This window comes from Delphinus delphis, chromosome 11 (genome assembly GCF_949987515.2).
Source record: "Delphinus delphis chromosome 11, mDelDel1.2, whole genome shotgun sequence".
Taxonomy (NCBI): domain Eukaryota; kingdom Metazoa; phylum Chordata; class Mammalia; order Artiodactyla; family Delphinidae; genus Delphinus; species Delphinus delphis.
In genome coordinates this window covers 43,655,391-43,679,414 of record NC_082693.1, presented here as the reverse complement: position 1 = coordinate 43,679,414, position 24,024 = coordinate 43,655,391, and the positions used below count along the sequence as shown (strand labels likewise).

General features: G+C 55.5%; 3 protein-coding genes across 5 annotated transcripts; 1 reads left to right on the top strand and 2 right to left on the bottom strand.

The window, feature by feature from the left end:
• Positions 1 to 10,618: 10,618 nt before the first annotated feature.
• On the top strand, positions 10,619 to 13,793 carry CD63 (CD63 molecule). The gene is made up of 8 exons (XM_060026272.1): positions 10,619 to 10,706; positions 11,269 to 11,345; positions 12,267 to 12,455; positions 12,623 to 12,697; positions 12,800 to 12,895; positions 13,002 to 13,139; positions 13,384 to 13,467; positions 13,637 to 13,793. The coding sequence occupies exons 2-8, from the start codon at positions 11,280 to 11,282 to the stop codon at positions 13,700 to 13,702; spliced, it is 714 nt and encodes a 237-aa protein (XP_059882255.1). The 5' UTR covers positions 10,619 to 10,706; positions 11,269 to 11,279; the 3' UTR covers positions 13,703 to 13,793.
• Positions 13,794 to 14,753: 960 nt separating this feature from the next.
• On the bottom strand, positions 14,754 to 18,483 carry RDH5 (retinol dehydrogenase 5). 2 transcript variants are annotated; one of them, XM_060024926.1, is made up of 5 exons: positions 18,359 to 18,483; positions 17,480 to 17,807; positions 17,054 to 17,312; positions 15,598 to 15,761; positions 14,754 to 15,302 (listed from the first exon to the last, which is right to left on the bottom strand). In XM_060024926.1, exons 2-5 carry the CDS (start codon positions 17,787 to 17,789, stop codon positions 15,079 to 15,081), a joined length of 957 nt encoding a protein of 318 aa, XP_059880909.1. In that variant the 5' UTR covers positions 17,790 to 17,807; positions 18,359 to 18,483; the 3' UTR covers positions 14,754 to 15,078. The 2 variants fall into 2 exon arrangements, with proteins under 2 accessions (XP_059880909.1, XP_059880908.1); XM_060024925.1 differs by having other exon boundaries at positions 14,755 to 15,302; positions 17,480 to 17,826.
• A 1,272-nt stretch (positions 18,484 to 19,755) lies between these two features.
• BLOC1S1 (biogenesis of lysosomal organelles complex 1 subunit 1) lies at positions 19,756 to 23,564 on the bottom strand. 2 transcript variants are annotated; one of them, XM_060026269.1, is made up of 4 exons: positions 23,273 to 23,564; positions 22,466 to 22,533; positions 20,244 to 20,376; positions 19,756 to 20,018 (listed from the first exon to the last, which is right to left on the bottom strand). In XM_060026269.1, exons 1-4 carry the CDS (start codon positions 23,331 to 23,333, stop codon positions 19,852 to 19,854), a joined length of 429 nt encoding a protein of 142 aa, XP_059882252.1. In that variant the 5' UTR covers positions 23,334 to 23,564; the 3' UTR covers positions 19,756 to 19,851. The 2 variants fall into 2 exon arrangements, with proteins under 2 accessions (XP_059882252.1, XP_059882253.1); XM_060026270.1 differs by having other exon boundaries at positions 19,756 to 19,962; positions 22,466 to 22,538; positions 23,273 to 23,549.
• Between the last annotated feature and the right edge of the window lie 460 nt (positions 23,565 to 24,024).

Below are 24,024 nucleotides of genomic sequence, written 5' to 3'. Positions count from 1 at the left end.
GGCAGACACGGAGGATCAGGGGAAGGCAGAGATGGCAAGACAGAGACTCCTGAGGGAAGAGACAGAGACAGCCCAGCGATGAGAGTCAGCGTTGGTGGGAGCATTGAGAGCCCAAGGGGGAGGAGGTGAATTTGAGCCCAGAGGAGCCCCAGCTATCAGAAGTAGCCCAGTACCAGAAGTGGGGAGGGTGCGGAGGGAAGCATCAGGCTGGGCTCATCAAGGGGATCAAGAAGCAAGAGATGGACATGGGGGTTAGTGAGGAAGAACAGGAGGAGAAGAGACCAGGGACAATCTGAGAAGGTGGAGAGCTGGTGGGAAGCCCTGAGACCAGAGGAAGACTTAGAGCTGGGAAGAACGTGTACTTGAAACTGAGGGTTGATAAGGGGATAAGGGAGTCAGTAGGCTGGAAAAGGCAGGAACTGGGGACCACTAGGGGAGGAGTGCGAGGAAACAGGGCCAGAGACCACTGTGCTTGCAGAGGAATCTGGACCTCTGGATTTTTGGATCTGCAGGGTCTTGGAAGTCTGAGAAGGGGCTTGTAGTTGCAGGGGTGAGGATGAGAGAGAGGTCTGCCTTCAGATGCCTTAGTTGGAGAACGTCTCAAGGGGAGAAACCCAGATGTAGGACAAGCCCTAGTCTTCAGGTGTAACCCTGGGTACAGCCAGAGGGCAGAGTATAAGAGTGCCAAGGTATTAAAATGCTCCTGAAGTGCTTAACTTCTTCTGGTTCTGCATACCTCTTCCCAGACCTCAGTTTCTTCAGGCTGATTTCTTGAGTCTAAAGACCTAGAGGTCAACAGACAAATAACCAGTAGATTGAAAATATTTGAGGGGATCAGATCAGATCTTGCTTGCTTCCTGGCACACACAATGTTTACTGAATACGTGGATGAACTTTATTGGGCTTCTCAGGCAGAACAGAGAGACATTGGTTTCCACTTTGCATTAGATGGAGCACTGGGTGTAAGGACAGAGTTGGTCTGGGGAGCTGGAGTGGAATGAGGTTAGAAACTGGGGGTCCAGGTGTGAAGGAAGAAGGTTGGGTAGGGATGAGGAGGACCAAGCTGGGGAGCTTTGAAGAGATGATCCATTCCATGGAGAGCAGGAACTAAGACTGCAGCAGAATGAAAAAAAGCAAAAAAAACAAAAAACTTAGACAGCTGGTTCCCTCCAAGACACGAGCATCTCAACATTTCATCAAGTTTTTTCATCTATAAAATAGGATCACATTGCTTGCCCTCAACTGGCTGTGAGGATTATACAACAATCAATTAATCGTGGCCTTCATGGGCTTCTTTTTCATGATTATTTGCTTTCCTTTCTGATTTCCCAGAGCAGGGATTACCTTCACCACATATTCTGGCATATCCTGTTCTCCAAAATGTTTCTCTGATGTCATTTCCTCAGCAAAATTGCAAACTCCTTGAGAGCAGAGGTGGTGTCACCTCTTTCTCCCTCAGAGGAGGTGGCCCAGCTTTCACTTCCCTACCAGACATGTAGCTAGCGGCAGGTCTATGAGAGATGCAAAGGTAAGTAAGACTTGGCCCCCTTTTTCAGGGGCCAGATGCCTCCTTGATATCGCCATCTGGACACACCCTCAAATATCATAGATTAAATATGGTAAACAGAGAACTTCTCTCCCCTGAACTGTGCCCCCATCCTGCTCTGTAGCGTTTTAGTGAATGACAATCACCCAGGTCAAAAATCTGGATGTAGCCTTCACCCTCTTTCTCTTGATCATTTCCGAATCTTTGCACAAGTTGTTTCCTCTTCTTGAACAACTCCCCTTCCTACCTCCACTCCCTCCCTCCGCCCCCCAACTTACTCTTTCTTCAGGTCTCAGTATAGATGAGATTCTGGACATGTCCTCCAGGAGTCCATTCCTGACTCCCAAGACTAGAGTAGATGCTACTCCTAGCTATACCTGCACCATCCTGTGTGTCATGGAGGTTAATCACATAGCTTCTAGACTCAAACTAGGCTGCCTGGGATCAAGCCCCAGAGCTCTCCCCCTTTTCTGGCTGTGTGAACTTGGCTCTATGCCTCAGATTCCTCACCTGTAAGGTGGAGATAACAATACTGTACCTCTCTCATAAACTTATGAAGATTAACTGCCTGACACACAGTTCTAAATGAGATAATTAGTCATTACTACTACCTAACTTATCAGCCTCACACTGTGAGACCCAAGAGAGCGGGAGCTTTTTTCACCAAAGTATTCCTTAACGGCTTTGAATAAAGAATGAATGAACCCTGCTCACTGGCTCTGGTCAGAGCCAGGTTAGGGAAAGAAAACTGTATATTTATGGCCATAAGGAGTTATGGGTACCTGCCAAATACTAGAGAGCAAGAGTCTGGAACTTGTGAGACAGAAAGGATTTTCTGCCTCCTGGCTTCCTCCCGCGGGTTACAGGACTGCATTTAATCCAATGAGTGGGCAAGACTGCCATCTGGTGGTCGAATCTGGAATTTCTGCTTGGAGGTGGGTCTAAAACGACTTTTTTTTTTTTTGCATACTTTGTGTATTTTCACTTTAGATTTCTAGTCCAAGAAGTTCTATATCATAAAGTATTAAGCCTTGTTTCTCGCTCCACCCCCTCCTAGATCTTGCCTCTTTCCTTGAGTTCCCTCAGGCTTGGTACTGTTGGGTTCCCTTGAGTTGTAGGTAAACCTTGGGAGGTCTCTTTCAGGAGCTTCAGACTTCCAGCTGCCCTAGACCCAGTCCCGAGGAGGGGACCCTGCTGGCTTTAAGGAAAAGGAATTTGGAGAGATGTGGACATTTAGATCCTTCCTCATCACAACACTAGCTAACCAGGGTTTGGGGCCCCGCCCACTGCCCTGGTCTCCCAGGCAACTGTCTGCCTGCCAAGGGTGCCCCTCTCCCGGTGTTACCCAGGCAACCTTCAGGCCCGCCTCCTTCAAGGTCCTGACTGGTTCATAGCAAATGTGGGTTGGGGCGTAAGGGAGGCACTGAGCTTTGAAGGGTGTGAGCTGCTGGGAGAGAAGCAGGGATGAGGTTTCAAGAGCTGCTGTAGGCAAGAGGTGCTTGTGTAGCCCTGGGTAGAGGGTCCCTTATGTTACATCCTCAGGAAAAGGAACTGCAGGTCCCAGGAGCTGGTCACCAGGGTCCGAGGCCAGAGACACCTGGACCACTTTCAGAGCTGCAGACCCCAGCACTGGGAGCCACTGTGAGGAGGAGGGGCTCCTGCTATCCTGCACTGCTACCATGCACCAAAACTGCCTTGTCCATCAGAGCTGGGCTTAGTGGGCAGTAACTCATGACCTCTAATCCCATCTCTTCTTGCTTCGTCCTCCTAAAGACCCTATTACTAGGGTCAGTGGACTCATTCCCTGGCACTGCAGGTCCTTCCAAGGAGGGGAAAGGCTGGGCCATTGAGAAGCAGCTGGGAAGGGGGGCTTCCCTAGGAGGGGCTTTCCCCTCCTGGCCCTCCCAGCAGGAGCCTCAGGGAACGTGGTGTGGGGAGGCTATTCTGGGCTGGGGAGAGTTTGTTTGTGGAATGGGCCCCTCCCAGGTCCCTGCCCACAAACCCTGAAGCCCTCAGAGAGAACCTCCCTGTGTAATTACCATCCTCTCCCACATCACTGTTCTAAACCCTATAATTACCCTGCCTGGATTGTCGGGCAGGCCTGTTAACCTCTTTAACCTCGAGGCCCTCTAGGAGAAGTTGGAAGTTGGGAAGAGGGAGCCAAAGACTTAGCGTTTTGGAGGGAGGGGGTGGAGGTGGGTGGGATACAAGTGGGGAACCCTGAGAATCACTAGGACTCACATCTTCCTCCAGTGCCCCTGCCCCCATCCGCTCCCCCTACGTTCTCAGGGCAGGCCCAGCCCTCTCAGTCCTTGGGTGTGCCCTCTTTCTACCTTCACTCTCGGTCTCCCCAGGCCTGCCCACCTCTTCCTGTCTTTCTTTCCTGTTGCTCCTTCTCCAGGCCCGTGGTGGGGTCCTGCTGGGGGCGGTGGCCAAGGCTGGCCCCTTGGCCCAACTATGCTGGCAGGAGGCACCACTATTCCAGCTGTTGGTCAAAGAAAAGGAGGGGTCTGAGCACAAAGTCTGCTTCTCTAGGGACTTCAAACCCCTGGTAGATGTGCTGATCCAGCCCCAAGGAACAGAAACCTGGGCTAAACACCCCGCCCCGCATTGCCTCTTTCTCCTTTCTCGCAGATTCATTTATTTTTTTTAAAGATTTATTATTATTTTTTTTGATGTGGACCATTTTTTCAAAGTCTTCATTGAATTCGTTACAATATTGCTTCTGTTCCACGTTTTGATTTTTGGCCGCGAGGCATGTGGGGTCCCAGCTCCCCGACCGGGGATGGAGCCCGCACCCCCTGCACTGGAAGGCGAAGTCTGGACTGCCAGGGAAGTCCCTCTCCCGTATTCTTGTGTGCTACCTCTCAGGAGATACTCTAGTTGTGCTGACTCTCAGGTGGAGACCACTGCGCTCCCGACCAGGTCCTGGTCCAGACCCACACAGCAGCCGAGCTCCTGGCCCAGGTGGTGCATGGAAGGCCAGGGGCTGCAGCTGCCTCTCCTGCCCTGTCACCAGCTGGGCGTCTGCATTGACCCTGTTGTAACAGTGACACAGGCTGGGAGGAGGCTGGGACAGGAGTCAGGCAAGGGTAGGGGGAAAGAGTGGCCAGAGGTCAGGGGCTGGGGGCCCCAGGAGCAGTGAAAGAAATGGGTAAGAATGTGGGGGGAGAGCTGAGGAGGCAGCCTGGCAGCGGGGCTGGGGTGGAGCCGGAGCTGGAACTCTGGGCCAAGGCCAAGTTGAGTAGGACCTAAAGGAGGCTGGGTTGTCCCTCCCAACCCTTTCCTTGGCCATCTCAAGTGGGGCGGCGTCCAGATATTTCTCAAAGCGAAATCATCGTAACTTCCATGAGTCTAAAAACAGGGTATGATCAAGACTTTATCATTCTTAAGGTAACAAAATTGATCCCCTTCATTCCCCTCTGATCCTCCCAACTGCCCTGTGAGGTGAGGGAGTAGTCTCCCTCCTGCCTAAGTGGCAGAAAGCTGAGGCTCAGGGAGGGCAAGAGTTTGGTCCAAGTCACCCACTCACGTGGGGGAGAACGTGTCTCTCACCAAGGCTTCTGACCTCAGGGCGCTGATGCTGATGGCGAACGTGGTGCACCCAGCCCCGGAGCTGGTGTGTCAAGACCCTGGTTCTCATCTGCAGGTGGTGGCTGAGTCGGTGGCTTCATCTCTCTGGGCCTTACTTTCCTCACAGTGAGGAAGTAAGCTGACTTTGGCAGTGATGATGTTCTCCTGGGTACTATGGTGCGCTGTGACTGGAGGCCCCTCTCTATGCCCACAGACTCCAACAATCAGAACATCTCCAACCTTGCCCTCGTTTTGATCTAACCCTGCCCTCTGGGAGCTGCTATCAAGCACCCATGCCTCCCTCATATCTAAAGCTGGGGCCTCTGGATTGAAATCTCAGGCCCCCAATTCAGACCCAACCTCTTGACCTTAAGTCCCAGCATCACCCTTCCTACCTTCCCCAGTGTAGAGATGCACCCTTTTCCTTTCTCTCTCCCATCCGTGTCTCCTCCTCTTCTTTCTCTCCACCCCCTCCTTCATGTCTGTTTCCCCTCTCCTATCCCGCAACCTCTCCCTTGTCTTCCACTCTCCTCTATTTGCTCCTGTATCTCTGTGTCCCTCTCCAACCCTCCTCAACTCTTCCCTCTCTTTCCTCCTCTCCTTCCCCATGCCTCCTGGCTCCTCTACCATGCTCCCCTGCCCCCAAGGGCTTCTGCAGGTAGAAGTTCCCAGTTCACTGGGGCCTCTACTACCAGGGCACCTGCGTCTTATCTCTGAGCCGGCCCCTCCCAGTGGGGCTCAGGCAGGGGTCCTGCTGAGTGGAGGGAAGGTGTCTGCAGCAGGCGCTGGACTCTGTACGGATCTGAGCTTTGGGAGGCCTTGGGCGCTGGCTACAAGCTACTGTGTGTTGCACTGGGTCTGGCCGATGCCTACGTGCTCTCAGATGGCAACCACCCTTGCTTGGGACACCTGAGGCCCCCATGCCCTGCTGCTGGCCCTGGTTGGAGAGCTAGAGGGCAGCTTGGCTCTGCTGTGTGGGCAGGGGACAAGCCCACCCCACTCACCCACCACCAGCCAGTGCCAGGCGCTGAAGGGACAGAAGCCTGAGCTAATCAGGCGGCTTGGTGGCATTTCTGGACACTAGCACTTGGAGTTGGTGCTGAAAGCTCTGAAGGATGTGATGTGAAGGCCAAGTCTGAGGTCAGCCTCCTCCCCACTCAGAGGTACACAGGGCTCTATGCCTACTTCCCAGGCTAGAGGGGTAGGCCATTCTCTTTTAAAAAATTGTGTTAGGGACATAGAGAACAGACTGGTGGTTGCCAAGGGGGAGGGGGCCGGGGGAGGAATGGAGTGCGAGGTTGGGGTTAGCAGATGGAAACTTTTTTTTTTTTGGCCTCATCAAGGGATCTCGATGAGGGATCTTACTTCCCCGACCAGGGATCAAACCCGTGGCCCCTGCAGTGGAAGCACAGAGTCCTAACCACTGGACCGCCAGGGAATTCCCCAAGCTTTTATATATATAGAATGGATAAACAACAAGGTCCTACTGTATAGCACAGGGAACTACATTCAATACCTTATGATAAACCATAGTGGAAAAGAATATAAAAAAAGAATGTATATACGTGTATAACTGAATCACTTTGCCGTACAGCAGTAATTAACACAACTTTGTAAGTCAACTATACTTCAATAAAAAATTATGTTAAATAAAATTAAAAAATTATGTATACATAACACAAAATTTACCATTTTAACCATTTTTTTAAGTGTTCAGCGGCTCTAAGTATATTCACGTGTTGTGCAACTGTCACTACCATTCATCACCAGAACTCTTCCATCTTCCTAAACAGAAACTGCACACCCAGTGGAACAACAACCCCCTATTCCTCCCAGCCCCCGGCAGCCACCACACTACTCTCTGTCTCTGTGAAGGTGACCAGGAATGGACTTTTCTTGCCCTCTCCCTTCCAGCTCCACACAGGTCTGTTCTCCGGGGTTTCCCTGGCCCCATCCTTTCTCTCCCATTGCATGACCAAGCTGCTGCAGTACTCTGCACTGGCCACAGTTTGCTCCCTGCCCTTCCCCTGGCATTCCTCTAGGAGGGTCCCATTCTCCTGACCCTCACCTCAGCTCCACCCCTGCCTACCTGGATGCCTCCACTCCCCACTCAGCAGGTACTTGGGATCCTGCCCTGACATTGCTCTGGAAAAGGCCACCTCATCCAATGGCCTTCTCTGGCATCTCACCTTTCTTTACTATTTGGTGCTTCTGGCCACTGTCCCCTCCTCCTGTCATGGAGTTCTCTTTTCTCTTGACCTCTGAGAGAGAGAGGAAAAAGCACGGGCTTTGGAACCCCCAGAGATATGGGTTCAAATCCTAACACTGCCCTTTACCTGCTTGGACTCTGGGCACATCACTCCCTGTCTCTGAGCCTCAGTTTCCTTATCTCTAAAACAGGACGAATCATACGGACCTCACCAGGTTGTCATGAGGATTAAATGAACTCATGGCTCTAAGTGCCCAGCACAGTGCCTGGCAGAGTGCAGGGGTCCAGCTCCGCAACTTCCTTTCCCTTTCAGCTCCTTTACTCCCCCATGTTCCTTAAACATAAGGGTTTCCCAAAACTCTGTCTCTGTTTTCTTCTCTTGCTCTGGCCTTCACCCATCTATGGATTTAGATATCACTTTATATATATATATATTTTTTAAAAATTTTATTTATTTTTGGCTGCGCCGGGCCTTTGCTGCATGTGGGCTTTCTCTAGTTGCTGTGAGCGGGGCCTACTCTTCGTTGCGGTGCGCGGGCTTCTCATTGCGGTGGCTTCTCTTGCTGTGGAGCACAGGCTCTAGGCACGCGGGCTTCAGTAGCTGTGGTGCACGGGCTTCAGTAGTTGTGGCTCACGAGCTCTAGAGCGCAGGCTCAGTAGTTGTGGCCCACAGGCTTAGTTGCTCCGCGGCATGTGGGATCTTCCCGGGCCAGGGATTGAACCTGTGCTCCCTGCATTGGCAGGCGGATTCTTAACCACTGCGCCACCAAAGAAGTCCTAGATATCACTTTTTATCTCCAGTCTGACTACTCCCTCCCGAGTTTCACACCCCCAATTCTAGGTGGGACATCTCCACCCAGCTGCCTCTCATGTGCCTCCTGCCTTGGGTGACAACCACCTCTCCCCTGGGTGCCCAGGTTTGGAAACTCTGAGTCATCTCAGACTCTTCCCACTTCCTCTCCTGCTCCCACAGGTAAGCAGTCACCCCATTCTTTGATCTTCCCTCTCTGAAGGGCTTTTCCAAGGCTTTTCCCCTCCTTTCCCTGGTTCTGGCCTTCATCAGCTCTCCCTTGGACCATGTTGTACCAGCTACCCTCCAGACACTCATCTCTCCTTTCACGGTAGGGCCAATCCCAAGAGAGTTCACCCACCCTCTCCCCTCTGCCTCTAGAACACACCCCACACAGCCACTAGGTTCTCAACAGTCCTGTCACCCAGACTGTCTTCTTCTTTTGCTTCATCTATTGTTTTATGAAGTATTCCAAAATAAATTACAGACAGGACATCTCACCCTTAAATATTTTCGTATGCAACTTTAAAAAATAATTTTCCTATATAATCATACTATCGTCACAGCTAACAAAATTACTTTCTCATGTCTAATCCTCCGTTAATATGCAGATTTGCCTAGCTGTTCCCAAAATGTCTTTCACAGTTTGTTCAGGCAAAGGTTCAGTCAAAGACCAAGCATTATACTTGGTGGTGAGGTAGCTAAAGTTTCTACATCTTGACTTCAGCCCACCTTCCCCCACTCCCATCTGTCACCACATCCTTCCCCAGCCCTGTGAGCTGGCCAACCCCAACGTGTCATGGACTTTTTTTTTTTTAATATTTATTTATTTAGTTGGCTGCACCGGGTCTTAGTTGCGGCAGGCATGTGGGATCTAGTTCCCTGACCAGGGATCGAACCCGGGTCCCCTGCATTGGGAGCTCAGAGTCTTAACCACTGGACCACCGAAGTCCCCATGGACTTTGAAAACTACTCCTTTTTTACACTTGGCCCTTTCCTTGTCCCTGGAACGGAGCGACTACCCTTTTATTGTCTAAGGTCACCTGGGAGCGCACCACCCACCTCTGTGAAATCTGTTCTTTTTCTTTCTTCTCTGGGGCAGAGGCACCACCTGTCCCTCCCTCTGCGCTCATCCAGCTGCCACCAGGGGTTTCTGCCTCTGTTCACAGTGTGGGCTCGGTTCTGCCTGCTGGCAAAGGACGGGGCCACCAATTGCCTCACCTCGCTGGCCCTGCGCCCAGCACGTGCCTGGCAGAAACAGATGAAACTCCTTTCTTCAGCTTCTTTGCTCCTCCTCCACGGCCTGCCTGCCGTGATAATTGGGAAGCAAAATCCAGAAGGGGCTTGGTGTGTCTTGCTGGAAGATTGTGATCCTGGAAACTGGTCCTCAGCCCAGCCCAGATCTCCTTCCTTCTGCTCTTATAGTTTCCTTCCTTGTGCACACGTACTGAAGGCTCAGGAAACGGTTCTTCAGGCAGGACCAGAAGAACCTAAGGGGTTGGGTCCAGGCCAGGGGGGCAGGGGTGTTGTGGTTGGTTCTGTCCTTTGCTTGTTCACAACAGCTCCTTCTGCGGACCACCACGCAGAAGAGGTGCGTGGCAGCTTGAGACCAACCCCCTCACCTTCCAGTCCTCTCCTGGCCTTGCCCTGTGGGCTGTCCGCTAGAATGTGATGGAGAAATCCAGGGGATATATGCCATGCCCGCCTTAGTGTCCTCCCCACACCTCTACCGTTAACAGGCTGATCCAGGAGGGGTGGGAGCTGACCTCAGCAATCCTCTCCCAGAGGGAGGGACCTGACTCTGACGTGCCATGATTGGGTGGAAATGGTGCTGGGAAGGGCTTCCTCCACGTCGCGGCTCACTACTCAGGAGCCCTAGACAATGGAGAAGGGACTAAGAGAGAGAGGGGCAGGAACACCCACTCTAGAACGCTGGGGGATTCCCAGGATGTGAGGCTGGGGACTTTCTGAAAGTTTATTCTGCCCCCACCCGATTCCAGAGAGCCAGCAGCGCCCTCTGCTGACTCAGGGAAGGGGTGGAATGGAGCTGGAGCGAGAGGAAGGGAGTGGGCTCTGGGTGGAGAATGCAGGCCTCTTGAAGACCATCTTGTCACCTCGACTCAGCTCTGCCGCCCGGCCGGGCGCTCAGAGAGTAACTTCGGGCCGCTCATCCCTCCTTTGGCTCTCACACGTCTCCTCCGTTTCCCTGAGCCAGAGAGAACCAGGCGGCGCCGGATCCCGCTCTCCTACCCCGAGGTGGCCCCCTTCTGGCGGCGCCAGGAGGGCGCCAGGCACCCCGAGGTCCTGCCCTGGGCGTCCTCTCTTTGCGGGGGTGGGCGCTGTCTTACGGGCAGGGGCCACGTGGCCTCGACCGGGCTGGGGGCTCGGCCTTCCCCACGCGGGCCGGGTGACTCAGGCCGCAGCTGTTCCCGCGTCACATGAGGGAGGCTGGGGCCACTCGGCGGGGGAGGGGGCTGTGGCTGGAGTCGGGGCGGGGCCGCGCGCCGGGCGGGGCCAGAGCCGGGGGGCGCAGCTAGAGAGCGCCTGAGCCGCGGCAGGAGAGCAGCGCACAGCGTCGGGGAGCCCAGGTGAGGACGCGGGGCTCGCGCCGGCTTCCGCGTGGGGTGGGGAGGGGCTCGCCCCGGGCCTCCGAAGATCCGCCGCGCTCCTCGCCGCTCCCGAGGCCCTTGCAACTTTGCAAAGTTCCGGAGGCCCGGGCGGAGTGGGGGTGGGGGGGCGCCGGCCGCACTTCTGTTTGGCGGTGGTCAGAGCCCAGGGGAAAGGGCCTGGGGGTCGGGCTGGGGCTGAGGACTGTTTCTCGTGACTAGTTAGGTGGGGAGGGGGTGTTTAACGCCTGGGGGCTGGAGGGTCGAGGGTGGGCGTCCGGCCCTGGCCCCCGCCGGCGCCCTGGGTTGGGTCCCGGGCCGCGGAGGCGGCGGGGCGGGGTCCGGGCTGGGCGGCGGGCGCCCCCACCCCTCTCCTGCGGGGAGAAGAGGGGGCTGGGAGACGTGGATCTGACCGCGGGTTTCCGGGTGGGAGGGGCCTGGAATGGGGGCCCCGCAGGGAAGGTCTCGAGGCCCGGCAGGGAGCTCGGAAGCCGAGATCCCCCTTCGACAGGTTCTGATCCCCCTGCCGTCCCCTCTGCCCCAGGCCAGGCAGCCATGGCGGTGGAAGGAGGAATGAAATGTGTCAAGTTCTTGCTCTACGTTCTTCTGTTGGCCTTTTGCGTGAGTGGGGAGCGGGGACGGTGAGGGCGCGCTGGCAGGGTGCGGGGAGACCTGGCTCCGGAGTGGTGAGGGCTGAGGGGCCAGGAATGAAGGCAGCTGGGGACCAGATGTGGAAGGAAAGCCCGGGAACGACCGAGGCCAGCGCGGCCGTCCTCTTCTCCAGCTTTCAGGAACCTCTGAGGCTGGTTTGGACCGACAATGGCGGGCCACCCTCCCCGTAACCCCTCCGGGCCCTTCCTGTCTGGTGACCCAGTCTCTTGTGATATGGGGCAGTGGGGCAACCAGCCAACCGCCTGATGCTATCGCCACCCTCCTCTCTCCCCCTCCGCTCCGTCATTTCTTGCCATTCCCTCATCACCCCTGCCGGCTGCTTGGGGTGGGTAAGGGCTCTGCCCACCTCCATTGCTCCCGTCCTGGGCTGCTGGCTGGAGAGGCTACCGTTTGTCCAGGAAGGGGCAGGCTACTTTTACCCCCTTTTCCTCCTCCCTGGCCTAGTCGGCTTGAGGAACCCTAGTCACAGCTGATGAGGATGTGGTGGGCATTGGAGGATAGTGAGAGGGCAGTTCTGGGAGCCCTGGAGGCCCAGAGGAAGCGGCTCAAAGGAAGCACTGCTCTTTGTTGGTGTTAAGCACTGCCCTGGGGTCAAGGCTTTCTGAGAACGTCTCTGTTTGCTTTTGGTGAGGAGCTTCTTGAAAGAAGGCGTGGTTCCTCCTGGTTGCCTTCTCCCAGAGAGCCTTGAACAATTTCCCAGCCCTCACTGTGGGGCAAGGATGCGTCCTCCTTCTCCCCCATAGTCAGAAGTTTCCTGGGGCTGTGAGAATCGGCCTCTATGGCGCAGGGTTCCGCCTGTGTCCTGGGTGCACCACCGTGAAGGGCTGATGGGTTGTGGGTCTTCTGAATCCTGACCTGCCCTCCTCCCAGGCCTTTGCAGTGGGGCTGATCGCTGTGGGCATAGGGGCCCAGCTTGTCCTGAATCAGACCATCACCCCGGGGACCACCCCTGGCTCCCTGTTGCCCGTGGTCATCATCGCAGTGGGTGCCTTCCTCTTCCTGGTGGCCTTTGTGGGCTGCTGCGGAGCCTGCAAGGAGAACTACTGTCTCATGATCACGGTGAGTGGGTACGGGCCAGCCTGGGTGCCTGGGACTGCGGAAGGGCATTTCTCTGGAGGGGGCTTGTCGGGGTGGGTGGGTGAGGGAAACCTTGGTGAACGTTCCCGAGACCGGCAGGCCCCTCTCACCCAGACTCCAAACGTGACTCCCGTCCTTTGCACCTGCAGTTTGCCATCTTCCTGTCCCTTATCATGCTGGTGGAGGTGGCTGCAGCCATTGCTGGCTATGTGTTTAGAGACAAGGTAAGCAAGGAGTAAAGGGAGGGCCTTGCCTCAGAGGCCTGGAGACTCTGGGACCCAGGTGCCCTGAATTCTGGCCTCAACAGTGCTCCTCCCTACTCCCAGGTGATATCAGAATTTAATAAGGATTTCCGGCAGCAGATGCAGAATTATCCCCAAAACAACCATACAGCATCGATCCTGGACAGTATGCAGGAAGAAGTGAGTGGGGTTGCTGGGAGCAGGGGTAATGGGGGAAGGAGATTCTCATCTCTATGTTGAAGATGGAGGTTCACCTAACAGCCTTTTCCCCCATATCTTTCCGCAGTTTAAGTGCTGCGGGGCGGCTAACTACACAGACTGGGAGAAGATCCTGATGGTGGCCCAGCGAGTCCCTGACTCCTGCTGTGTCAATGTCACTCAGGGCTGTGGGATTAATTTCAACGTGAAGGATATCCATACTGAGGTAGGGAGGGGGCTGAGATAGTAGGGGACTTGGGGAAGCTGGGAAATGTTTCAGGAGGAAAGAGGGACCCGGGGTGGAGGTGGAGAGGGTTGGGGCTCTGGGAAGTTGGGCGTCAGGGGTGGGGAGGGAATTTGGGTATACTAGGGGTGGGGTTAAAGGTACAGAGGGTGGGGGAGAGACAGATGGTCCAAGGAAGGTGGGTGGGAAGTTTCTGATGGTGTCTTGTGTGCCTGCCACCCTTCAGGGCTGTGTGGAGAAGATCGGGGGCTGGCTGAGGGACAAACTGCTGGTGGTGGCTGCAGCAGCCCTGGGCATTGCCTTTGTGGAGGTGAGAGACGCCCTTGAGCATCTGGGATCTAGGGGCAGTGGGAGGGTGCTGAGCAGGAGGTGCTGGCCTGGGGAGGGGAGGCCTGGTGGTGTTTGGGGTCTCTTGGGTGGGCCCCGGGTACCTTACTTCCCTGACTCCTCTTCACCCCCATCTCTGTCTTTGCTTCTAGGTCCTGGGTATCGTCTTTGCCTGCTGCCTTGTGAAGAGCATCCGAAGTGGCTATGAGGTGATGTAGGGGGTCTAGTCTCTTCAGCCCCCTCATCCAGGGGAGTGGGTAGTATACTCCAGGTTTTTCAATTAAACGGATTATTTTTTCAGACCGAAAAGAGAGAGAGTCTCAGTTTGTCTTAAAGAGTGATACTTTATCCCTTCCCCCTCCTCATCCATGTTCCTGTCCTCTGGGACCCCGTTCTGTTTGCACCTCTGGAAAGGCAGGCCTACTTTGGGGGGTGTGGAGGAAAGGAGGATTGTGCTGAAGGCGTTCGTTGGGCTGGCAGTGGAAGTGGGGATCCCGAGGCGGCTGAGGCCCACTGCCCTCCCTTGTCTCCTAGTCTTGTGCTGCCAGGCTCAGTGCTGAAGTGTTCGTGAAGCCATTTCCCACGTCAAAGGGATTCTCTACCAAGGTCCCACCTGGGAGAGACCAGCCCACATCCGCTGTCGACATCTTCTCCCTGGCCTTCTGCCCACCTCTGAGGGCCCAGCAACTCCTTGCCACCCTGACCCTCAAGGGGGCCTGGCTCCTTTCAGGATGGTGACAAGTTGCTTTTATACCTGTGTGGCCAGTGTCTATCCTTCTTGACTTACGTTAGATAACAGAAGAATTTAAGAGGGTATTGGCTTTTTTCCCATGGAAACCACCCAGCTTGGCCTTGACCCCTCTTCACCACCTCCCCATGCCCCGCTTCCCACTCCAAACACTGAATTTCAACCTTACTCCAGGAAGAAAGGAAACATCCAACAGTGCCCTCTAGTGGCCACCCCTCCAGGTGCAGCTTCAAAGATGCCTTACAGATGCAAGACAATCCCCTTGCGCCCCCGAGTGGGTGCTGGTTGTTTTGCAGGTACTAAATGGGCCAGAGACCCTGGAGGATGTCAGCCTAGGTTAGTTAGGAGTTACATAGGGTCTTCCACTGGGCACCTTCATTTTTGCCCACCTACAGTGTTTTTTGTTTTGTTTTGAACAACACACATTTTAATTAATTAATTTTTGGCTGTGTTGGGTCTTCGTTGCTGTGCGTGGGCTTTCTCTATTTGCAGCGAGCGGGCGCTATTCTTCATTGCGGTGTGCGGGTTTCTCATTGTCGTGGCTTCTAGTGTTGCAGAGCACAGGCTCTAGGTGCCCGGGCTTCAGTAGTTGTGGCACGCGGGCTCAGTACTTGTGGCGCACGGGCTTAGTAGCTATGCAGCCTGTGCGATCTTCCCGGACCAGGGCTCGATCCCGTGTCCCCTGCACTGGCAGGCGGATTCTTAACCACTGCGCCACCAGGGAAGCCCCAATACACATTTATTGAGTGCCTGTTTTGTACCAAGCACCAGGCAGTGCCAGGGTGGGGGACAGAAATAAATCAAAGTCCTTGCCTTGAACGACAACCTCTTGCTGGAGGGCTGAGTTCAGTAGACCGCCTGAGCAGGCTTGGGAAGGACCCAGGTGAGCACAGCATCCACCAGGCTGGCTGGCAGGTAGGAGGCTGGCAGCCAGAGCAGCTTGGCATCCCAGCCTGGGCTGTAGCGGGTTCTGGGGTGACGGGCAGTCAGGGCATGCTCCAGGCACTTGCTCACCTTGGTCAGGTCCGGGTCACAGATCAGGTTCATGATGCGCTGCTGCACTCTCAGATCTGCGGCCCAGCGGACGGTTGTAATCAGTGTCCCTGTCCTGTTCCAGCCTACCTCAGGCCCTATCTCCTGGGGCCTGGGGCTTGCTGCCCAGTAGAGGTGAGAGGGGTCCTCAGTCCCCTCCCCAGTTTGGGGAGTGGGCAGGTTGCACATGGCCTGGGTGTTCTATGGCATCCCGTTCACCCTCACCCCTTCCCTGACTGCTCTACCCACCTCCTCCCAGCAGGCTGGTGCGGGCCTGGCCTTTGTGGCACTCTCATTTCCCTTCATATGCCCCTGCGTGGGCCCATCACTCACATTTGGTGAGGAAGGTCTCCCCATAGAGAGCCTGTGTGGCTGGAGGCAGCCGTGCCCAGCAGGCCTGCAGGCTGTCCTCCAGACTTTCCAGGTTTGTCACGGGGGTTCGGAAGAAGCCAGGCTCCACGATAGAGACTCGTACCCCGAAAGGAGCCACGTCCCGCCTGGAGTGGGGGCAGAGGGAGGTTTCTGGGTTCTTGTCTTTATAGGGAGAGGACTTCAGGGACATGGGTAGGGAGGCTAAGATAGGAAAGCATCACAGGGTCAGTGGTCATGACAGGAAGGGATATCCCCGCTGCCCTGGGATGAGGGGCAAGTGGGGCAGAGGGAAGGAGGTATTTTTGAGGTTTGTTTTCCTTTGTATTCTCTTCTAGCATCTAGAGCAGGGACTTGCAAACTTCTTAAAGGGCCAGACAGTAAATATTTTCCACGTTGCAGATCTAAAAGTAATGATATTATGTAGCTACTTATATAACCATTTACACTGTCGCCATTTAAAAATGTAAAAGCCATTATTAGCTTGTAGGCCAGTGGCGGGATCTGGCCTGAGAACCACAATCTGCCAACTCCTGAACTGGAAGAACCACAGTCCCCAGATCCCAAAACACAGGGTTGAGCCCCAACGGCTGGATATGGAGGGTGTAGACTGGTGTTTGCTGGGGGAAGGCGGGAGTACTCGGCACAGACTGCAGAAGTCCAAGTATAAAGTACGTGTTCTGTGATGCTGATTGGAAAATTAAAAGACTGAGGCATAGGGACAAAAGTAGACATTGATGTCGTTTGCTGAGTGATGGTGACAGAGGAAGACTTCCTTCAGGAGGTGGGCCCAGCTTGGGGGAATCAAACTCTGCTCCTGTGTCATCCTTAAGTCTCCCTTGTGCTCTCATGGGACTTTGAACATTATTGTTTAAAGATGAGGGGCAGGAGAATGTAATGACCAGGGTCTGTAGGCAAGCAGACCTGGGCATACGTGGCAGTGCTCCCACTGTCATGTGGTCTTGGGGAACTTATGTTACCTAAGGGTGTTAACACCTACCCTTACAGGATTTTTGGGAGAGTTGAATGAGAAAGTGTTCAGTAGAGGTACTAGCTCATGGTAAGTAATAGTTGTTATTAGTAATAATAACATTAATAAGAATGAGAGCGGGCTTTTGGGGGCATTTTCTACGTGCCAGGCTCTGTTGGGGCCTCACATGTACCTCATTTTACTCACCCATGTGGCGGGCCTTCTCATCCTGATTTAACAGAGGAGGAACAAACTGGGGAAAAGAGAAGTAACTGACTAAGGTCACCAAGCTCACATGAGAGAAGGCTGGGATTTGAACCCACAAACTCGAGCCCTAAACTGTCTCTAAGTTTCCACCACGCCCTGCTTTCATCAGCTCTGCAGGGCAGACGCTAACCTGCTTGTTGAGTGGCTCCCCCCGGACTGGGAGCAGGGCCCTGCACCCCTCACCTCAGGCTGTCAGAGAACGCCTCCAGGCCAAACTTGGAGACACAGTAGCCCCCTCCATTGGCTGCCAGGCGGCCCAGCACACTGGTGATGTTGATCACCCGGCCCTGGGCCTGCCGCAGCAGGGGCAGCAGGGCGAGGGTGACCCCGATGGGACCCAGTGTGTTCACATTCAGCACCCGCTGGAAGTCCTCCTGTGTCTGCCAAGGTGTGGGCCCGATGATGCCAGCCGTGCCGGCATTATTCACCAGACCAAAAAGCCCTGTGGGGAGGTGAGACAGGCACAGGGTAGGTGAGGCATTCCAATGGGCCCTCTCCTTTCCGGGAGGATCTGAGCCCTGCTCCTCCCCCGCAGTCCCTCTAGCTTCCCACAGCCCCTGCGAGTGCACACCTTACGCCCCGTTCCCGGTGGCCCCTTGCCATACTCACCTGCTTCCCCGACGTGTGTTTCCACCCACTTGGCTGCCTGCCGGACGCTCTGGGGATCTGTGACATCCAGCAGGGTGGTGTGGAGTCGGGAGGAGGCCACCCGCTCGAGGTCCTCTGCCCCTGAGGGGGTCAGGCAGCTGGCCAGGACTCGGAAGCCTCTCTGGTCCAGCCTCAGTGCCAGAAGCCGCCCAAAGCCCGAGTCACAGCCGGTGACAAAGACGAAAGCATCGCTGGCGGGCAGGCTCTGCCGGTCCCTGAGCAACCACAGTGCTGCCCAGAGCGAGACTCCAAGAAGCAGAGGCAGCCACATGGCCGGACCCCAAGTGACCTGCAGGTGGCAGCCGAAGCTGGGCAGGGAGACTTGTCTAGTTTACTCTGGCCCACCAGCCCTCGCCCCTCATATCTTCCCCCTAACTGGAAGTCTCTGGTTTGAGCAGTCTGAGACTCGCAAACTACAGTTCATCTAAGTAAAGCGAAGATCTGGGCAGACCCTGTATCTGTGGGTAACTTAACTAAAACCAGATGAGCTGGGTCCTGTGTGCAGACCCGCCACACAGGAGCAGAGGGATCTTGTTATCACCTCTTACCTCCTGCTAAACCAGCTGGGCCTTATTTTTGGAGACACATACGGAGCCCCTGCATTTTAGTCCTGCTGGCTCCAAGCTTACTGTGTGAGGCCGAGCACCTCACTGTGTCTCGGAACCTGTTTTCTGATCTACCAAGTGGGACTAACACTCAGCACACCCACCTGGGAACCGCGGGGGATCAAAAGGGATAAAGTGTGAGGAGGCGCATGAAAAGCTTTAGGCTTTGAGTTATCAATACATGAACATCTTGCCAGTCTTCTCATAGCCCCCGAGCTCCCAGTACCCTGCTTACCTTCTCAGGGGAAAGCTAGCAGGCACTACAACACCTGAAGTTTCTTCTTTTGCTTTGCTTGAGAAACTTTGCTCCAGGGCTTCCCAGGCTCCCACTAGCTACCACTGAGGCCAAAGTCCGAGGCAGGTGGACTGGGTGCCAGAAGTATTAAGTGCATGTGGGGCGGGGTGGGGGAGGAGGAGCCAGGGAGGCTGAGGCCTGTGGGTTGAAGCCAGGGCTTGCTACAGGCCAGAAGCGCCCAGTGCCCTGCTTGGCTCTCTTTTCCAGTGGGGCTCCCTGACCACCTCTGTCACAGATTTTTCTTTTTCTTTTTTTTTCTAAATTTTTGAATTCCACAAGGCTTAGTCGTTTTTTTTTTTTTTTGCGGTACGCGGGCCTCTCACTGTTGTGGCCTCTCCCGTTGTGGAGCACAGGCTCCAGACGCGCAGGCTCAGGGGCCATGGCCCAGGGGCCCAGCCGCTCCGCGGCATGTGGGATCTTCCCGGACCAAGGCACGAACCCGTGTCCTGCAGGTGGACTCTCAACCACTGCGCCACCAGGGAAGCCCCATTTTTTTTTTGTTGTTTTTTGTTCTTTTTTTAAATTTATTTTTTGGCTGCGTCGGGTCTTCATTGCTGTGTGCAGGCTTTCTCTAGTTGCGGCGAGCGGGGGCTACTCTTTGTTGCGGTGCGCGGGCTTCTCATTGCAGTGGTTTCCCTTGTTGCAGAGCACGGGCTCTCGGTGCCCGGGCTTCAGTAGTTGCAGCTCGCGGGCTCTAGAGCGCAGGCTCAGTAGTTGTCGCCCACGGGCTTAGTAGCTCCGCGGCATGTGGGATCTTCCTGGACCAGGGCTCGAACCCGTGTCCCCTGCATTGGCAGGCGGATTCTTAACCGCTGCGCCACAAGGGAAGTCCTGTCACAGATTCTTAAGAGGAGGGATCTATCAAGGATGGCAGCTGCCCCTCTCTGTTGGTGACCTTGGACCTGTCACTCCTCCCCCTTCCCTGCCCTGAAGTGCTCCCATGCCCAAGAATTAATCTCCCAACTGGTCCAGACTCATGACACTGCTTAGCACCAGGCTGGGAGAGGCCGTGAGCACGTGGAGAGGCAGAGAGCCAGAGCTGGACCAGGCCTGCTCCCTGTCTTGTTTCTCCTCTGCGGGAAATGGAAGTCCTGGGTTAGGAAGCTTGGGACAGGGCCCCCTGCCCTTCTCTGGGGAGGGGTGGGAAACTCCCACCCTCTGCTTACCCAACAGTACCTGCATCAGGTACCAGGCCCAAGGAGGAGAAGAGAGTTGAGCTTGTAAGAGGAAGCTAGTTCCAGCCTCTACCCAAAAGGTACCATTGCTCAGAGGAAGAGTCTTCGAACCTTCCATTCCTACCGCCCACACTGAGCTAGTAGCTCCTTGAGACACACACAGAGAAATGGAGGCTTGTGTTTTATTCATGGCCTGTCACCCTCCTTCCTGCCCGCCTGGTGGAGGTAGGAGGAATGTGGGAGGGGAGGGCAGTGGGGCTAGGAGGGGGCCGACTGCAGCTGCCCTTTGTAGACGTACTCCAGCGCGGTGGCAATGGTGCGCATGTCCAGCTCGATGCTCCGAGCCCAGTTCTCCACATCCCCGATTTCCTGGAAGGTGGTGGTGGGGTGCGGAGTCCGGGAGTCAGGGTGGGTGGGGTGTGGCTCTAGGGGATGGATGGGGGTACTTTCATTCCATCCCCTACAAAGGGCTTCGTGTGGACCCACCAGCTGCTTTTACTTCTCTAGCTTCTGTGACACTGGGGCCATAGATTTCTGGGGTTTCTGGGACGATCCCCACTTCCTCCTCAACCCCAGGCCTGAGGTGACCGCACTGGAGGCAGCCAGTGGGGGCGCAGGATGTGGCTGGAGACGTAGGGAGCGTGGCCTACCTTGAGCGCCTGGTTGAAGTTCTCCACCATCCCGATCCACTGGCCTGTCTGCTTGGCAAACTGGGCAGCCTGGACCTGTAGGGTCTTCACCTCGTGGTCCAGCTTTCTCTGGTTCATGTAGGCCTGGGCCACGCTAGAGGTTGCAGGAGGAAGGAGGTCAACTCGCCCAGCTGGTGGGGAGTGGTCTCCAGAACTGATACCCCACTGCCAGAGTGGGAGGCCGGTCAGGAGTCAGGCTGGAGAAAAACGTGTGATTTTGGCCATTCCTGGATGTGAGGCAAATGACTACGATGTACATGCAAATGAGCCCGGTCCCTTCCTTCCATTCCCAGGATTCCCAGGAGAGCCTAGCCGGGAGCTGACCAGAAACATACCATTTCCTACCCCCAGAGGAGTTCTTGAAGCTGGGTGAGAAAAGGGAGGGTTAACCTGGTGGGGCTGAGGGGTATCACTGAGGAAGAAGCTGGGAGGGAAAAGGGGGCGTGGGGAAGCTTGGGAAATCCAGCGGCAGGGACACATCTGGCAATGATTGGAAGGCCAGAGATCCGTGCGAGAAGTTGGGAAGGGAAATTGGGCTCCTCCCTGAATCTAGGGTGGGATGGGAGAGCAACCCCCTCCCCAGGAACTCAGGGTCAAGGGAAGATATCCCAAGGGCTGCTTCTTGGCTCTCTCTCCCAGTCCTCCTCTCGCCCACACAGATGAACGAACACACACACACACTCTCTCTCTTCCTTCTGCTCTAGGCAACTGGTTTTCTATTCTCCTCGATCATGGTTGCCTGCAGTTACATTACTGCCCCAAGGCTGGTATCCCCGCCCCCCGCTCACCCCCCCCACCCCGCAATAACTGTTCCCCCTTGCTGGCTGATGAATCTTTCATTCCCCACCCCAAAGCTCTGGGTCAGCTGAGAGACTCCACATCCGCTGCCCCCACCCACTGGAATCTGTGGGGACTGGAGGGGACAAGGGGATGGGGCGGGGGGGGGGGTGTCTAGAGAGTGGGAAGGACACCTGACAGGGGCTGAGATAGACTGAGCCTTTGTTTTCCTTTCTGGGGAATGAGAGGAGCCGTGGGCAGCAACACAAAACCCTTTCTAATCTGGCTTTGGCTTAGCTGCCCTCTAAGCTGAAAGTGGGGTGGCCCCTAGCAAAGGAAGAGAAGCAGGAGAAGCCTGGGCCAACCACAGAGCAGAGCCCAGGAGGCGCCAATGTGGGAGGGAGGGAAGCCACAGACCCTGTCCCTTCTCTCTGGGGGACAGCTGGGTCACAGTACGGAGTGTTGGAGGAGCTGAAACAGTCATAGCAGGGTGCTCCCAATGCTTCAAGATTCCCCCGGGAGTTCCTGAACTCCTTATTTTCCCTGTTGACCTCTTGCTTTCTCTCATTCACACTGCGTGGAGGGAGAGGCCTGGAGGGAAGGGAGATCAGAGGCCCCAACCACAGCCTTCTCTCCCTCTAATCTTCCCGAGATGAGCAATGAAGGTGACAGTTCCTGCCTGGCTCACTTAGGTGACTCAGCCTCTGACTTCACAGCCAAGCTATTCGACTTGCCCTGGGGTGGAAGGCATCATACTGCCTCCTTTCTCCCAACAGATGGCCTGGCTATCAGATCATCATCTCTCCACTTTTCTGGGTCACTCAGGTCAAGAGACAATGTTCTTTGCTCCTTCCCAAGTCACTGGTCATTACTGGCATCCTCACTTAGGACCAAGGCAAGGGGTGGTCTCTGGAGACCCAGAAGGAAGGGAAGTGACAGCCTGGCTCTAAGGTGGCTCCTGGCATAGGTTCTGCCCTCACCCTCACCAGCTGTGCCATCTCTTTCCTGCCAGCTGCTCTCCAGGTCTGCCAGAGGGTGGGAGGTGGAGAAGGAGGGGCTGGGAAGCTGTGGTGAAGGACGGTGCTCTCCCTCCTGCTGGAAGTGACAGCTGCACTTGGACGGGTGAAGAGAGGTGGCCAGACGGCATCACGTTGTGAGCACCAGGGAAGTTATTGTTGGGAAGGGGAAATCTGGCTGCTTTTCCAACCACCGCAGCTGTTCCTCTCTGCCCTTGTTAGGGGTCAGAGCTGGCTCAAGCCTCTCTCCATAAAAGTTAAGCTGGGTGGGAGGAGGATAGGGGAATGAGCAGAACATCTCATCTCCTCAAGAGCAGTCTGAGGGCTAGACCTTGCCAGTGCCTAAACTTGGGGGGGGCGGGGTTGGTGTTGATGGGAAGAGGTTCATACCCCACATTGAGGTGATCCACCAAAGCTTCTGTCAGGCAGGTCGCTGCAGTGATAGCCTCTCGCCTCCTCTTCTCTGGGTGGAGGGGGAAAAGAGATTAGAATGGAGGCTTGGTTTTTTGAGGGGTGGTGCTTAAGGTTCCCCCACCCATTCATTACTATTCTGCTAGTTGTGGGAACATTTCAACTAATCTCAGAGTGCCAGAGCTGAAAGGACCTTGCAAAACATAAAGCAAGCCCTTTCATTTTAGCGGTGAGGAAACTGGTACCCTGAGAAGGGAAGCAATTCGCCCGGGGACGCTAACGAGTCTGTGGCAGCGCCCAGGACTCCAGCCTCTCAGGCACGCTTTTCCCCATGTCTTGGCTTTAGGATTGGTAACTCCGGGATTCCCAGCCCGGATTCAGGAAACAAGGGCCCCACCCCCATTTCGGTGGTTTCAGGCCTCCAAGAATCCCAGCTCTGCTGGGTCCCCAACACCCGCTTCCTTTCAGGAGCGTTCCTTCCCACTTCCAGGATGAGCGGCTCCGTGGACCAATCGGCACAGCGTTCCGTGACAGAGGGCGGGGCTAGGATGCCGCGGAGACAGCGTGGGGGGCGTTGCCGCGGGGGACTGGAGCGCTGCTACAGACCAGGGCCCGTTGGCAAGAGAACGGAGCTCCCCAAAAAGCTCCTCTAATTCCCTCTCCCACATGCCCGTGCCCACTGGCCTGCGCCTTTCCTTGGATTTGGGCCGTTACTCAAGGTCCAGGCTCCGGGCTGAGGCTAGGCCGCGGCGGGAGAGAAAACGGCGGACTGGATATTTGGCTCACCCTGCAGCTCCTTGCGTTCATTCTGCTTGGCCTGGTGTTCTTTCAGCAGGCGGGACAGCATGGTCGCGGCGGGCTGGGGGCAGGGCGCGCCCGGCCCCCTCCGGCTCCCGGAACTGGAACGAGCTGCTCGGCTCCCGCTGGGCCCGGGGTCACGTGACTGCAGTGTCACGTGAGGCCCGGAACCGCCCTCCTTTTGAGACTTGGGGTGGTAGGTAATGAGGATCTTGGCTGGGAAGGGAGGGGATAGTAGGGCCAGGTGAGCTCTTGTCTTTATTGGGAGCTCACTTTTGGTGAGTGTGGGAATGTGGGTTTCGCACCCACATTGCAGAACCAGTTTTTAATCTCCTCTGGATCTCAGGCTCCCAGGAGGGTGGTTGTTGCCAGGCTGTCCATCACGGTTCGGTTGTTGCGGGAGCAGAGGCTCCCAGGACTCATTGAAATTCTTTGCCTTCTCTGGCCGTTCCCTCCTGGCAGCTCTGGTCGGTTTTCAGTTGATCCTCAGCTCCTCCCTCTAGGGGGGGAATGCTTTCCTCTCTTCCAGCTCGCTCTCTTCTCACCACCCCACCAAAGTCCCTCAGCTCTGGCTGCTCATTGTCCAGAAGAAACATTTTAGGCCCTTCCAGCGGCCTCCTAGGGAGCTTTGCTAATTTGGCTGGCTATGTGTGGTGAATGTGCAATTCCATCTCTGTCCTTTTGTGGTCAGGGAATGCAAACCCATTTATTTCAGTCTTACCAGTAGAATAAACTGCTGC